The sequence below is a fragment of the Candoia aspera genome, chromosome 17, assembly GCF_035149785.1.
Source record: "Candoia aspera isolate rCanAsp1 chromosome 17, rCanAsp1.hap2, whole genome shotgun sequence".
NCBI classification, from domain to species: domain Eukaryota; kingdom Metazoa; phylum Chordata; class Lepidosauria; order Squamata; family Boidae; genus Candoia; species Candoia aspera.
Genome location: NC_086169.1, coordinates 6,628,984 through 6,643,053, shown reverse-complemented (window position 1 = coordinate 6,643,053; position 14,070 = coordinate 6,628,984). Strand labels below are relative to the sequence as shown.

Genomic DNA, 14,070 nt, shown 5'->3' with positions numbered 1-14,070 from the left:
ACAAAGGCGAAAGAGATTTTTTTAAAACCAAACTGATTCAGTTTGCCTATCTCACTAAGCCATGTTTCCCAAACCATGGTTTATTGAATAAACCACGGTTGGCTGGGTCTGCATCTTATACCCACCCAAAACCAAATCGTCCACATTAAGGATTTAGTGCAATGCATTAAACCACCTGCAGGCTTTATTGTTACTCTCCTTTTAAAATCACTTTGCAGTGTCTGAAATAGGTCATTCAATTCGTTTGTTTTCAGTTTAATCTGAATAATACTAGCCTCTATGCTCTCACTTCTCCCCATCAACTGCAAAAGCCTTGGGACTTAAAAAGTGTGATGAAATAGCCAAGATACGATGGCTAAACATTTCCAAATGTCCAGGGTCATTATTAAATATCATTACTCGCTCTATGAATTATTCCACCTCGTTAAACGCAGTCTTCTCCAGAATATGCAACTGATGAATTTTAGGCCTACCTTGCAGGATGATTGGGAAGATTACAAGTAGTCCTCACTTAACTACCACAATTGGGACTGGAATTTCTGTTGCTAAGCGAAGCAGTCATTGAGCAAATCCAACCCAATTTTACCTTTTTTTATGGAGGCCATCAAGCGAACCACGTGGTCGTTAGGCAAATCACGCGGTTCCCCACCAATGTGCTTGCCAGAAGCTGGTTGGAAAAGTTGGAAATCGCGATCAAATGACCACAGGATGCTACGACGGTCATAAATGTGAACTGGTTGCCAAGTGCCCAAGTCGTGTTCACTTGACTGCAGGGATTCTGTGATGGTCATAAGCGTGAGAACCGGTTGCAAGTCGTTTTTGTCAACACCACTGTAAGTCTGAACCGTCACTAAAAGAATGGTTGCTAAGTGAGGACTACCTGTAGAGCAGGAGTGAGAGCAAGACCCTTTTGGAATAGTTTAAAGAACATGAAGGTGGCAGTGGGGGAAGAGAGACCTCGGCCATACCAAGCAAATTTCCCTACAAGCCTGGAGATGTGGGATTTCTTCCTGCGGGGATTTCCTTCAAGGGCAGCAGAAAGGGCGGACCCAGGCTTCTCTTCCGCCATCCAGGCAGAACAGCCGGGCTGCATCAAGGTGATTCAGCTTCGGGGTGCGGGAGGCGCAGATGAGTGTTTGAGATTGCAAGGGCCCCACCCCGCCCGGACTTTGGTCTCGCTTGGTGGGGCTGCAGAAACTGGATCAGCCCCACCCGAGGAGCGAAAGCAGGTGGGAAGCCTGATGGAAAGCAGTGCCATTCCCAGAACTGAGATCGTGCGATTAGTGCCAGCCTGTGCTGTGGGTCTGCCCCTGGAAGATGGTGCGGTGTGGTGCAGTGGGTTGGGCGAGACTCAGGAACCCTCCTTTTGCAAACAGTGCAGGAGGAGCAGCTCTTTGCCGTTCTGACAAACGCTGGAGCTTGCCACTAAAGGGCAACCCATTTTACCAAGCCTCGGGCGAACCGTGATCACGTCACAAGCTGGCTTGGCATCGATGTACCTTCGGGACAGCAGCACGAATCTCCCTTCGCTCACCCAGAACAGGCCTGATCCAAGCCCCCCAAATTTTTCTCAGACCCTGCCTGCACCCGTCGTAACAGGAAAGGATGTGAGCTTCTATTCAGCCAGGTGTGGCCTTCTGTTTTGTGAAATGTGATGGCTGGCTGATCCTTAGGAGTGCAAGGGAGTAACCTAGATTAGCTATTAGCAAAGGCTGCCTGGTTAGATATTAACTATGTTTGACATAAGAAACGATAGGGGAAGCCTGTGAATTTAACTTCCCCCTGCCTGCCTAAAATTTGCCATTTAGAGGAAAAACCAGAACTCTGGAACACCTTTTCAAATTTTATTAGAAGGCAAAACCCTCACTTCGTTGAACGCACGGTTGAACGAATGTAGGATTTAAACTGGGATGGGCCAGTCACTCTCAGCCCAACCCACCTCACAGGGCTGTTGTTGTAGGGAAAATAGGAGGAGGTAGTAGTATTAGGCACATTTGCCGCCTTGAGTTATTTATAAAAATAATAAAGGCAGGATAAAAATTCTTAAAAAAAAAAAAGGAATAACCCACTGGCTTATTTATTTCATGTAAAGTAGGATGGGGCAGAATGCTAACCTGAAATCCATGGGCTTGAAAACTGAAGGATCTAGTCCCCATGGCTACAGAGCTGGGATAGAAAACGCTGCGGACTGGGGAGGAAAAGGGGAGAAATTTTGCCTAGATCCCTGCTCACAAGCTGACGCAGGATTGGGTTTAACAATCCCGCTAGCTCAAGGCAAGCTGGACCCTGAGATTAAACAGACTTCAACCTAAGCCCCTTCCCCAAAGTACAAGAGGAAAAAAGAAAAATGCCACAACACACACAAGATAGCTTTTTTTTTTTTTATTACAGAAGGTTCTTGGAGTTGCTTCCATAGTTTGTTAATTCCACCCCAACAGAGATGGGTGCAACTTTTTCCACAATATTTCATTTTGTACACAGTACTACAGACAAGCACAGAGCTACTATGGCAGTAAGAAGGGGGGGAAGTAATCACAGGGGAGGGGGAGGGTTGGGAATTCCACAATATCCCAAAACACACGTACGGAGAATTAAAAAAAAAATTTTTTTTTAAACACACTGGAAATGGACTAATTCTGGAGTAAAGGCCCCATCCCAAGCTTTTGATGCTCGCCCACTGCCCGCCCCATCCTCAACCAGGAGTGGAATGGAGGAAGGAGATGGACCCAGTGGGCAAAGGAAGAAGCCAAGAACGGAGGCCCCCCCGGGAATGTCACCTCAAGGGCTTGGGGGGGGGGAGAGGGAGCCGGAATGGAGAGTGAAAAAAGCTGTAGCACGTTTGGCAAGTTTTAACAGCCGCTGCGGGCCGCGAGCCAGCTGCTGATACAGGAGGAGAGCACCAGGCCGGGGAGATGAGAAGGCAGAAAACTGGAATGGAACTGAAAAGGAGAACCCCCCCCCAATCCCCCAACAGTAGCACGGGGCCATTAACATGGAAGCTCCAGAGACACTGGCACGACAGGGGACCTGGGAAGGGGGGTCCTCACACGGGCTTGCCCTCCAAGCTGATGACGCAGCTGCCGCCCAATTTCTCCGCTAGGCTCTGGCGGTCTTTTATATCTTCTAGGCCGTTTGCTTGCCACTCGTGCTTGATCCCTGCGAGGAAGAGGAAGGACAGAGATGAGCCCCCAGGGGCCGCTGCTCCCCCTCCTCCCCCCACTTGCTCTTCACAGCTGAGGAGGAGTGGAGAAGGGACTTAAGGGCAGGAAAGGAAATATCCGAAGCTGCTCCTTCATCCTTCACCTCTGAGACCACCGTTTGGGCCCATCAAGCCCCACCTTTTCCATCAAGTCACAACCCACACACTTGCACCGTTTCTGGGAAGCGGGGAGACGGCTGCGCCCCAGAATTCCCAACCAGGACGGGCAGAGCCAGTAACAGGCCCTTCCAACATTTAAATCCCCAGCATCCCCCCAATGTGGTTTGGTTTGAGACTGGCACGGCGGGGGGAGAGACCCAAATTGCCTGTGGCAGCAAATCAACTGGGGGGGGGGGTGGCGGGAAAGAGTAGAAAAAGGCCAGGGACTTGGATGCCGAAAGAACCCTAACGCATCAGGAGGGCACCCGATTCAGAGTCAGCCCCGTGCCGGCTTGTCGTTTCGCCAGTGCCTTCTTGGCATCCCTGAGCCTTTCCCAAAGATTGGGGGCGGGGGGACAGTTTAAAGTCCAGAGGAATCAGCCCAGCTGACGGCAAAGCGGTTCACACTGACTATTTCTTAGGATACTACTTGAATTAAGTGCCCAATGGGGAGCAGCAGAGAACTCTCTCACTCTGGGCAATGTTGGGAAACGCCCCAATGAGATGCCAACGTGCCCATTGAGAGAACTCTTCTTCCAAGGCACCGGTGACGAGCCACAGCTGTGGGCGCTCAGCAGCGTCACCCGTCACGCGCTCCTGGGCTCAAAGGTTGGGGCCTTGGAAGCCAGAGGCCTGCCAGTACAGCAGACAAGCTCTGACTTTTTCCCCCCACGTGGGAAAAGATGTGCTCACACATGCCAGCTCTCACCTGGAAATTTCTTCTTGAGGGCATCCTTAGAACTGGCATAGATCATCTTACTCTTCAAAGGGGCACTCTCGGGCGCCCTGCAGGGAGACAGAAGCACTCACGCATTAGGTATGTTAGTAGCCTCCTCCTCATCCCCCACCAGCTTGCCAAGCAAATTGCTGTTCCTATAGGGATGCTGCAGGGCAGTGTTCCTCAACCGTGACAACTTTAAGAAGTCTGGACCTCAACTCCCAGAATTCCCCAGCCAGCAGGGCTGGCTGGGGAATTCTGGGAGTTGAGGTCCAGACTTCTTAAAGTTGTCACGGTTGAGGAACACCGCCGCAGGGGAAGCAGAGAGTTCTCAAGAACAGTGATTGGGGAAGACGCCATTCGTAAGTAAACAAATCTAAATGGGGGCCTCTTCCCAAAAGAAGCACCCCCCACCCCCGGGATCCCGCATCACATTTTTTCCCACGAGCCTTGCTGCTGATGATGCAAAACTCCCAGCAATGTTACACAGCATGGCCAATGCCAAGTGATCTTGGAAGCTGTAACATCGGGAGCCCAGCGACTTCCCCACATTCGTACTAGGCCTGTGGCCTTGCCGTCACGGGATTACGGGAGCAGCAGTCTCGCTGGAGGACAGCAGGATGTGGGTTAGACCGTACTCAGTACACAGAGACTCCAACTGTGACGGCCAAGAAGCTGCAACCAGGGGTGTTTCTGCGCCACACGCCAGACCCAGACGCCCCCTTGTCTCCAGTTCCTCAATTACACACACTGCACAAGTTAATTATTGTTTTCTCGCCCCATTGTGACGCTGGGAGGGAGGCAGCCATCTAGCAGCTGAAGTCTGCGCCCCAGCCACAGACGTTGGAAGGGAGATGTGATCGTGCAGGATTAGGAATTCATCTTCCTGCAGTGCTTCAATTTCACCGGGGGGGGGGGGGTTCCTCACGCCCAAGCGCTCTTAGTGCCAACATGTGAGGTGCCGGGCACTGCCACATCCCACCTCAGCACGACATGGAGGCAAACCACACCTTTAATGGTACCCAGCCAAGCAGCTTTGATTCCAAGGTCAGCTAAGCGCTAAAGGCCACACGCTCCAAATACAGATACAGGCCGCTGCTACGTCTCCGGGCCTCACCTCCAGCAAGGTGCACTTGGGCCAACCAATACCCCTGAAGGCAGCCTTGATTTAATTTCAATCAGGAGAGTTCCGAAAATGGGGAAGGAAGCAGCTTTTCTGCTCAGCTTATTCAGCCTTTAGCCACTGAGGAAAAAGGTCTCCAAGGGGAGGGCGCCGGCCGGACCCAAAGCAGCCAAGACAGGGAGGGAGGGGGCCTCACCAGAAGAGGAAGACTAGATCTTCCTTTTTGCTCTCCTTGGTTTCGTAGGTAGCGTCATAGAGGGCGTAGCGGCAGTCACTCGGGGGCAACATCGTGACGAAGTGCAGGTAGGGGTCATCGACGGTATCTCCCAGGTCACCCACCAGGATCTCCTTCCCTGCCTCCAGGATGATCTTCTTCTTGTCCTCACTCAGGCAGAAGATAACAGCCTTCTTGCGTTTCTTCTGTTCCTCCTGGGGGGCGTGTTTGCGCACCTTCATGTCATTGAAGACCTGGATGACTTTGTCACAGACAGTGACCCCGGAGGCCTGTCCAGGGGACCAAGGGAAGAAACACTCAGCACTGGCCCCGCTGGGGTCTCCGCAAAGAGAAAGCACACAGGATAAGCTAGGGGTGGTTAGCACCCTGAAGATGCTCCCATAAATGTTATCATCTATGCCCTGGAATATATTAATTTAAGAATATGCTTTTATTGGATTTTAACTAGTATTTATCCTTGCTTTATTGTAAATTGCCCAGACTCGCTCACTGAGTGAAATGGAGACAGACAGACAGACAGGAAGGAAGGACGGACAATAGTGTCCACTCTCCAAGCTACTCAATACAGGGTTACTCCAGGCCACAAAGGGGTGGGAGATTCCAGGCACACACTAAGTTCACACATCATGCCAAGTCAGGGTTTGTTAAACCAGGTTTACTGAACAATCCACTATTCGCTAGGGTCACATAATATGTTAATCGAGAAACCACAGCTTGCAAACCAGCGGCTGGGATGCTCTTCATATGCTGTATCCTAGTTCACACAACATAGCAAGACAAGGGCTGGATTCCCACAAAAGGTTGCACCGCCCAGCTCCCCAGCCTCCTTTTCATCTAGTAACCGTTTGTGCCAACCCAGACCTGGCAGTAAGAACAGCGGCTAGCATTCCTAGCTGTGAAAAGGGAATTGAACAACTGAGGCAGACAAAAGTCTATCTGCAGAAGACACATTTCAGGACAGCAGCTGAGTTTGCACAACATGCTAGGCTCGGCTAAAATAGGGTTGGATTATTTGCTGTTCAGGGTAGGAACTCAGCCAATCTGTGTTGTACCAACCGAGCCACAATATGGTTTCTGTGTTTAGGCATTGCATGTCACAGCACCTCCCCACCCAACAGCCAGGAGGCGTATTTGTGATTACAGATACGTTTGGGAAGCCTGCTCAAAAAGCCAGGGGATGGGGTATGTGGGACACAATGGACACCTTCCGCCTGCTCAAAAATCTCAACTTCTTCATTAAAAGCAGCCCTTGAGAACATTTCACAAGGACGCATGGGTTGAGCAGAGCAGGCTGCACATACCGGCTGAATAGGAAGCTCCCGCTCAGCCCTCGCAAGAGAAAAGGAAGCAATCCAAATGCAAACTCAGCTCCTACGGACTGGGGAGCAGAAGGCAAGAGCTGGGCGTGGCACCAGCTGGGAACAAGGTGGAGAACCAATGAGGGCCTTTAGCAATCCGCTCTTCCAGATTCCCCATGCAGCCCTGGGAGGAAGCAGCGGGGAAGAACCCGATCCTAGCTCACTCGGGATGGGAAAGAACAGGCCGATGGAGCAGGTGGCCCGAAGCTGCCAGCTCGGCAGATGGTGCCTCCGTGGCAGAAAAGGAAGTTGAGCCCTGCCGCAGAGAGGGAGAGGGGGAGGTTGCTAAGCGGCTGCAAACAGAAATTCTGGGATGGAGGCAAAGGCATCACCAGCAGTGGCAGAACTTGGGACAGCCCAAATTCCACCGCTGAGGAGGGGGACGTGCAGCGGATTCACACACCACGAAGCGGGGGGGGGGGCGACTGAGCGAAAATGGTGGAGGGGGGCCTGGAAAGCCCAGGAACACTGCCAGCGGAGGCCGGAAAGAGCCTTTTGGCAGGTCGATACACAGGAGGAAGAGAGCGCGCTGTGGGTGCAGAATCCGACGCAGGGAGAGGACAGAACAACTGCTGCCAGCCCTAAACTTAGGAGGAGCTTCAGCTATACAGCAATTTCCTGCACACACCTCCCATTTGCTGTCCTCAACACACACACAGAGGGGTCTTTTTGTATTTAATAGACATGGAGCTGGGAAAGAGGAAAATAAGGTGTACGGTGGGGGGGCAAGTAATCAAAGTTAGAACCTCTGCATTCTATCAAAGGAAAGGTGCACCAAGACTACATTGCTCATCACTCCATGCTCCCCAGCCAGCTCCATCACGCTCCTCCAGTCACATCACCCTCCCCAGGCAATAAGGCCAAGGGCTATGCTCCCCCCCTCCCGGTGACAGGGCCTACGGCTCCCATCATTCCCTTCCACGGCACTGCAGCTGGCCAGAAGGGAGAGCAAGAACTCCCCAATCGCACTGGCTCAAGTTCCCTTCCTGCCCACATTGTGCAACCCTTAGCGCAGGCGCACACAGGCCATCATTCTCAGCCATGTGTGGCCGGGGATAACGAGGCTGTTGTCTCTGAGCCATCTTGGGGAGGCGAATCCCAGGGCTGGAGATGCAAAGCCACCCCAGCACAGGGGCTCCCTCCTTGCAAAGGCAGAAACCCAGGAGGCAACCAGCTGAGAAAAAGTGGGGGGGAGAGGAGAGGAGCCCCTTCCTCCCCCTGGAAGAGAGGAAGGGGGGAAAATGAAGCTACTTGAGGGTGCATTTCGGGCTCACTCCCTTCCCCACTCATTGGGGGGCAGAGAAAGCTGGAGGAGGACCAGCTGGGGCCAGGAGATGAAATCGAGCAGAAAACGGGGGGAGGGGACCCCCTTTCCCCCTAGGCGGGAAACCACCCCCATGGGGGAGGGGAACGACGAGGACAAAGAAATGGGGGGAGATGGGATGGGGGGGCCTCTCGGGCTTCTCCCGGGCGGCAGAAGAGGGAGCTGTGATCGGGGGAGCCACCCACCGGGGGAGGGGGCCAGAAATCGCTCCTTCTAAGATGGGGGGCCGCAGTTCAGCCCCAGCTGCAGGGTGGGGGGCAAGAAAGGAGACCCCCGAGGCCCCCAGGAACTGGGAGAGAAAAGGCACCGGGGGAGGCTACGGGGGGCCCTGCGGTCCCCGCGAAGGAGGAAGCCAGGAGAGGGACCCGCTCCCACCGGGGGGTTCACAGGGCCTCCCCCTCCCGCCGCCTCCCCCAAGGAAGCCCCCACAAAATGGCGGCCGGGAGACAAGATGGCGGCCGGCCGGGGGGGGCCGGATAGGGGGCGCGCGGCGGGCCTTACCATGGCGCTGGGCGGGCGAGAGGGACGGGGCCGGCGCGGCGGAGAGGAGAGCGGGGCGGTGACGGCGCTCTCGGCGGTCCGGGCTGGGGCGGCTGCGGCGGCTTCCTCGCCTCGTCGGCTCCGCGGCGGCTTCGGCTGGCGCTGCACGTCTGGCGAGGCCCGAAAGGAACTGCAGCCCCGCCCCGGCTTGGCCCTTCCGCTTTAAGGCACCGCCCGAGGAGGAGCCGCTTCCGGCCTGGCAGCGCAGGGCACGGCGGGAAAGCGAGTCCCCCGCCTGCCTTCTAGCCGGCCTCCATCCTGTCCCCGCTGCTGGGAAATGGCGTTGGGGCGGGGCGAAGGGGAAGCGTGCGGGCCTGGTTGCCATAGAAACGGAAGGCCATTCCCCGCGCCACCTAACTGCTTTCCTTCCCAGGCCACGAGCGCGAGGTTAAAATAAATGAAGTTAAAATCAGTAATTCTGTATTAGTCCTGTCGGGAAGGAGTAACAACAAAATACGAGCTCTCTTTTGTCGCGTGCCTTCCTCCTCGTGGGTTCTCGAAAAGGCTTGTGGGAAGCCCCGGGGTAGATGGGAAATGTAGTCTAAAGATGGAGAAAGGGAAAGGAGAGAAACAGGAGGAGAAAGAATGAATTAGTGAGATTTTTTAAAGGGAGAGATGTCAGTCAAGGCTTGTTTTTGAATTTTAAAGACTTCCTGCATTATCTTCCAATTTCATTCCCAAACGTTCACCTAAGGGGTTCAGCTAAGCTTGTGCAGAGTGTTTCAACTCCATTTTTCCTTGCTAATAGTACCTTATCTCAGACTTCATTCCAATATTATAAAATAAAAATAAAATAAAAATATTTTATTTTTCTCCCATATATTTTGTTCAACTCCTTCTCCCAACTTGATGGTGCAATCCAACATTTCCTCAGATTCTGGAAAGGCCGCTCCAGAAACCAGGGGCCAAATCTTTTATTTCAAAATATCCCATGGATGTTTAAACATGCCATGGGGCAACATGTATAAAGTAAGAACAAACTGCCTCTGGATTTTATACTATATTTAGGTTTTTATTATGTGTTTATGTTATTATATTGTATTTGATGTTTATGTTTATGATATTTAATGCTTTTATCATTATTGTACATCACCCAGAGTCCCTCCTTTGTGGGGAGATGGGTGGTGGCAACATCTAATAAGTAAATAAATAAAATTAAGTAAGAACAACCTTTTCTACTAGGAATAAAACCACGAAAAGGGGAAAGAGGCCGTTTCAAAAATAATAATTTATTTTTTTACTTTTGGGGTTGAGCTTCTGCGCAGTGCCACCAAAAAAAAGCAGTTTTTTCATAAGAAACAAAGGGAAAACTTCACTTAATGTGCACTTTTATTTTCTTTTTTTCAGCCTGAAAAAAACCCTGAAGCCACAATGATCTCAGCATAAGCAGAGTGCTCTCTGCTCCAGAAATGGAAGAGACCTTTTTCTTCTTTTAAATGTCAAAAGGAAATAGGCTTTTACTGATTGGCAGATTGATGTGATTTCTACCAGCAACATCAGGAGCCCAGTGAGCAATTATCACTGCAGCAATTCTGTCACTGCAGCGATGGCCTCGGAGAAAAAACAGCTTGTGCCCCTGGTCCACCTTTCTTCAAGAGGAACCCACTAAGCTAATGCTTAACCCAAATTAAAATTGTTTTCCAAGTTGCCTTGAAGCATAAATTAACAAAGCAGGCTAGGCTGGCAGAGGAAAAAAACTGATCAAGAGAACCCTAACCAAGTTTAGCAAGTTTTACAAATATATCTTGTGGGTCTTTACCAATGTGTTGTGTGAACACAGATGATTTGACTCACTGTACTTTTTTGAGGGGGAGAGGAACAAGGGGGGAACTGGAGTCTAACGATGACTGAGTATAATTTGTCATAAAGATAGTAACCACTGCACAGTAGAATATACAGGTGTGTTAAAGCTGAAAGGTCCTCTGTGCCAGCACTGAGTCATGTCTGACCCTTTGGGGGGATAAGCTTTCGCGACATTTTCTTGGCAGACTATAGCGGGGTGGTTTGCCATTGCCTTCCCCAGTCGTATTTCTGTATAATGTAATTCTGTATATTCCAGAATATACAGGTAATCCTTGCTTAACGACCACAATTGGGAACGGAATTTCAGTTGCTAAGCAGTGGTCATTACGCGAATCTGACCCAATTTTACGACCATTTTTGTGGCAGCCGTTAAGTGAATCACCTTGGGCGTTAAGCGAACCACGTGGTTGTTAAGTGAATCATGCAGTTCCCCATTGATTTTGCTTGCCAGAAGGTCAAACACAGCGATCACATGATGCTGCGACAGTCATAAATGCAAACTGGTTGCCAAGCGCCCAAACAGTGATCACGTGACTGTGGAGATGCTGCAACGGTCGTAAGTGTGAGGACCAGTCATAAGTTGTTTTTCCCAGCACCGTCGTAAGTCCGAGCCATCACTAAATGAATGGTCATTAAGTGAGGATTATCTGCACCAAGTTTCTCCAGATTTCCTAGAGATGTTTTGCATGAGTGTCGGTGAAAAACCAAGATTCCCACAATGCCAAGGCTTGGCCACGATCCAATATGTGTGGCTAAACCAGCTCTCCAGCTCAGTTGTTTCTATCCCATGCTGCATAGGAGAAAGGTTGAGATGAACACAAAGAAAGGCCTTGGCTTTGCGGTTTTAAATCTTTTTTCAAAATCCCCAAGGCCTGCTAAGGGAAAATAAAAGGAGGAAATACATCTACTACATTTGAGGACATTTTTATTCTGGAAATGGAAGGTGACAGGGGTTCTTAAGACCGGGAGGGAATACTGTAGACATTCATAAATTATATGCCCTTTTTAGGGGAAAAAAAAGACAGAGAAAGGCTTTTCGTCTGCCAGCAGGAAAATTGCCCAGCTTAAAGGAGCGTGAAGCAGCGATGCGCATAGCCTGAATACTTTTGCCTGGGTTCTGCCCAGAGTCAAAAAGGCCCCGCTTAAAATCAACCACATCCTATAAGCCAGCTGCCTCTCCCTGTTAGCGTTTCCTCTGTTACCTCTGCTTTTCCTCCTTGGACACTCCGTTGCCCTTCGAACCAGAACAAAAGACGGCAGGATCGAAGATGGCGCTTTTGTCAAGATACCCCCGGCTGGGTCCCCCTAACACAGTTAGCCTGGTTCAGGGCTCAGCTGCTGCAGCCGCACAACGGAGCTACCCTTGCGCAGCTCCGATCTCGGGTGGTTTCAAGATGTTATGCAAAGCCAGGTGGTTTGGCTCCCTTGGCTCAGTCTATTCTCTGGAACCAGGAAATGGGCTAATTCAGGAACCAAGTTAAGGTGTTTGGGCCCTTGTGTGCAGCCGCTTTCGTCCCGAGCCACGGCCTCTGCCCGTTTCCCTCCTCCCCACTCCACCCGCAATCTTCCTTTGTTTCAGCAACCTATCTTTTCATGGGGGTTTTCAGCAACCTATCTTTTTGGGGTTTTCATATGGATTGGGAGTCCACAGGGGAGAAAGGGAAACTGACTTTTTCCTCATCGTTTTGCCCCCCGCTCCAAGGACACAGCCGCAGAGACAGGGTTGCATTCTGTAATTCATCTTTAATTTTCTGCTGCACAAAGAAAAAAGAAGGGGGGGGGGTAGAGCTGGTGGAGGGAAGCCCTGCCCCCTCCGCCTTTCTCAAGCATCACTGCTGTTTTCCGAATAGGGAGTCTTCCCAATTGAGAGTTTAGCATCTCTGTTCTTCCCCCTGGTTGGCACAGAATCCAGAGATGAAATGCATTAACAAACAAACAAACAAAAGCAGAATTCCCACTGACTGTCTGACCAAGGGCAGGAGAGGACTTTCCTATCATTAGACAAAGCAAAGCTATCACCCGAGATGAGAGGTCTTTGGAAAGGGGCAAAGGAGGAGAGTTAAGAGGGAAAAACCCCAAGATAGTGGGAGAAAACGGCCATTTCTCCTTGCCCCTGGCTTGACACCTTGGCGTGAAGGAATTACAGCGGCCAATTCCATCACAAAGGAGCTCAACCCCAATTAATTAGGAAAGTTAAGGCGATTTCTCTGACAGTTGCTTGTTCACACAACACACTTAACCCCAGTTAGAGAATTTACCTACTGCCTAGGCTCCTACAATAGTTTGAATCGTAAATTAACCCCAAAGGGTCAATTTATCTTACATGCTTGGCCACACACACATGGAACCCTAATTCTAACTCAGCTGTGCTGAGGATGCTGTGTGAATGTAGCCGTTAGGGTTTTCCCTGGCTGTAAGCGTCTAGTTGCAACCACAGCCAAGATGCATGTATGTCATTTGTGCAAGAATATCTGCATTACATAAATGCACCCTTTTTTATTTTGGTGAGGTGCACCTCTCTGTGATTTTCCATCTCTGCATTCCCTGCATTTCTTCTCCTCTGCCTGGTCTTGACCATTGGAAGAGAGACATGGAAGAGAGATGCAGTCCACACGAAATTAAACTGCAGCACGGCAAAAGTCCTCCAAGCCTTACTGCAATTGCTGCTCTTGGTTAAACCCCCACCCAAAAAACTTAACTTTTGCCAGTCAGTTTCTCTGGGTGTTCCAGTACTGTTTTCAATTTCAGCTACACCCTTGATTTTATGGTCAATTTCACGTTAAAAAGGCTTTTACAGCATTGGGAAGTATACATCTTTAACCTTGCACCCTGATCATTTGATAATTTTCTCTGCATCAAACGAGTGGAGTTGGAAGTAACAGGGCCTTCTCTGTAGGAGCCCTGGTAAGTAGAACTGCTTGCCCCATGAGCTTTGCTGACCTTCTGAGCTTTTTTTTTCCTGTTGCGATATTTTGATGCATAGAGCATCTCATCTTTTACAGGTAGTCCTCACTTACCGACCATTCGGACTCACAATGGCCCTGAAAAAAACGACTTACAACTGGTCCTCGCACTTACAACCATTGCAGCATTCCCATGGTCACATGATCATGATTTGGGCGCTTGGCCACTGGTTCACATTTACGGCCGTTGCAGCATCCCACAGTCACGCGATTGCCATTTTTGACCTTCCCAGCTGGCTTCCGGCAAGCAAAATCAATGGGGAACCGTGTGATTTGCTTAGCCACCTCATGGTTTGCTGAACGGCCATGTGATTCGCTTAACAACCGCCACAAAAAGGTTGTACATTTGGGTCGGGTTTGCTTGACGACTGCATCACTTAGCAACCAAAATTCTGGTCCCGATTGTGGTCGTTAAGTGAGGACTACCTGTATTAGTTTTCCTGTGGGTAAATTCATATTGATTTTTTCACTATGTTTTGGGGGGACTGTTGAATGACCATCATCCTAACTCTTAACACCACAATCAGTCTGCAATCTTTGAAGGCCTCTTAACAACAAGCACCATTTTTTGCAACAAAGACTTTCAAAGATTGAGGTCCAGTCTACCAGATCTTCCTAAACTGACAAGCCTGCAAACACAGTTTTAGA

The 14,070-nt window shown here is 50.4% G+C and overlaps 1 protein-coding gene across 1 annotated transcript; it reads right to left on the bottom strand.

Moving 5' to 3' along the window:
• Nucleotides 1–2,371: 2,371 nt before the first annotated feature.
• Nucleotides 2,372–8,765, bottom strand: CFL1 (cofilin 1). The gene is made up of 4 exons (XM_063316796.1): nucleotides 8,618–8,765; nucleotides 5,396–5,703; nucleotides 4,068–4,144; nucleotides 2,372–3,156 (listed from the first exon to the last, which is right to left on the bottom strand). The coding sequence occupies exons 1-4, from the start codon at nucleotides 8,618–8,620 to the stop codon at nucleotides 3,044–3,046; spliced, it is 501 nt and encodes a 166-aa protein (XP_063172866.1). The 5' UTR covers nucleotides 8,621–8,765; the 3' UTR covers nucleotides 2,372–3,043.
• Between the last annotated feature and the right edge of the window lie 5,305 nt (nucleotides 8,766–14,070).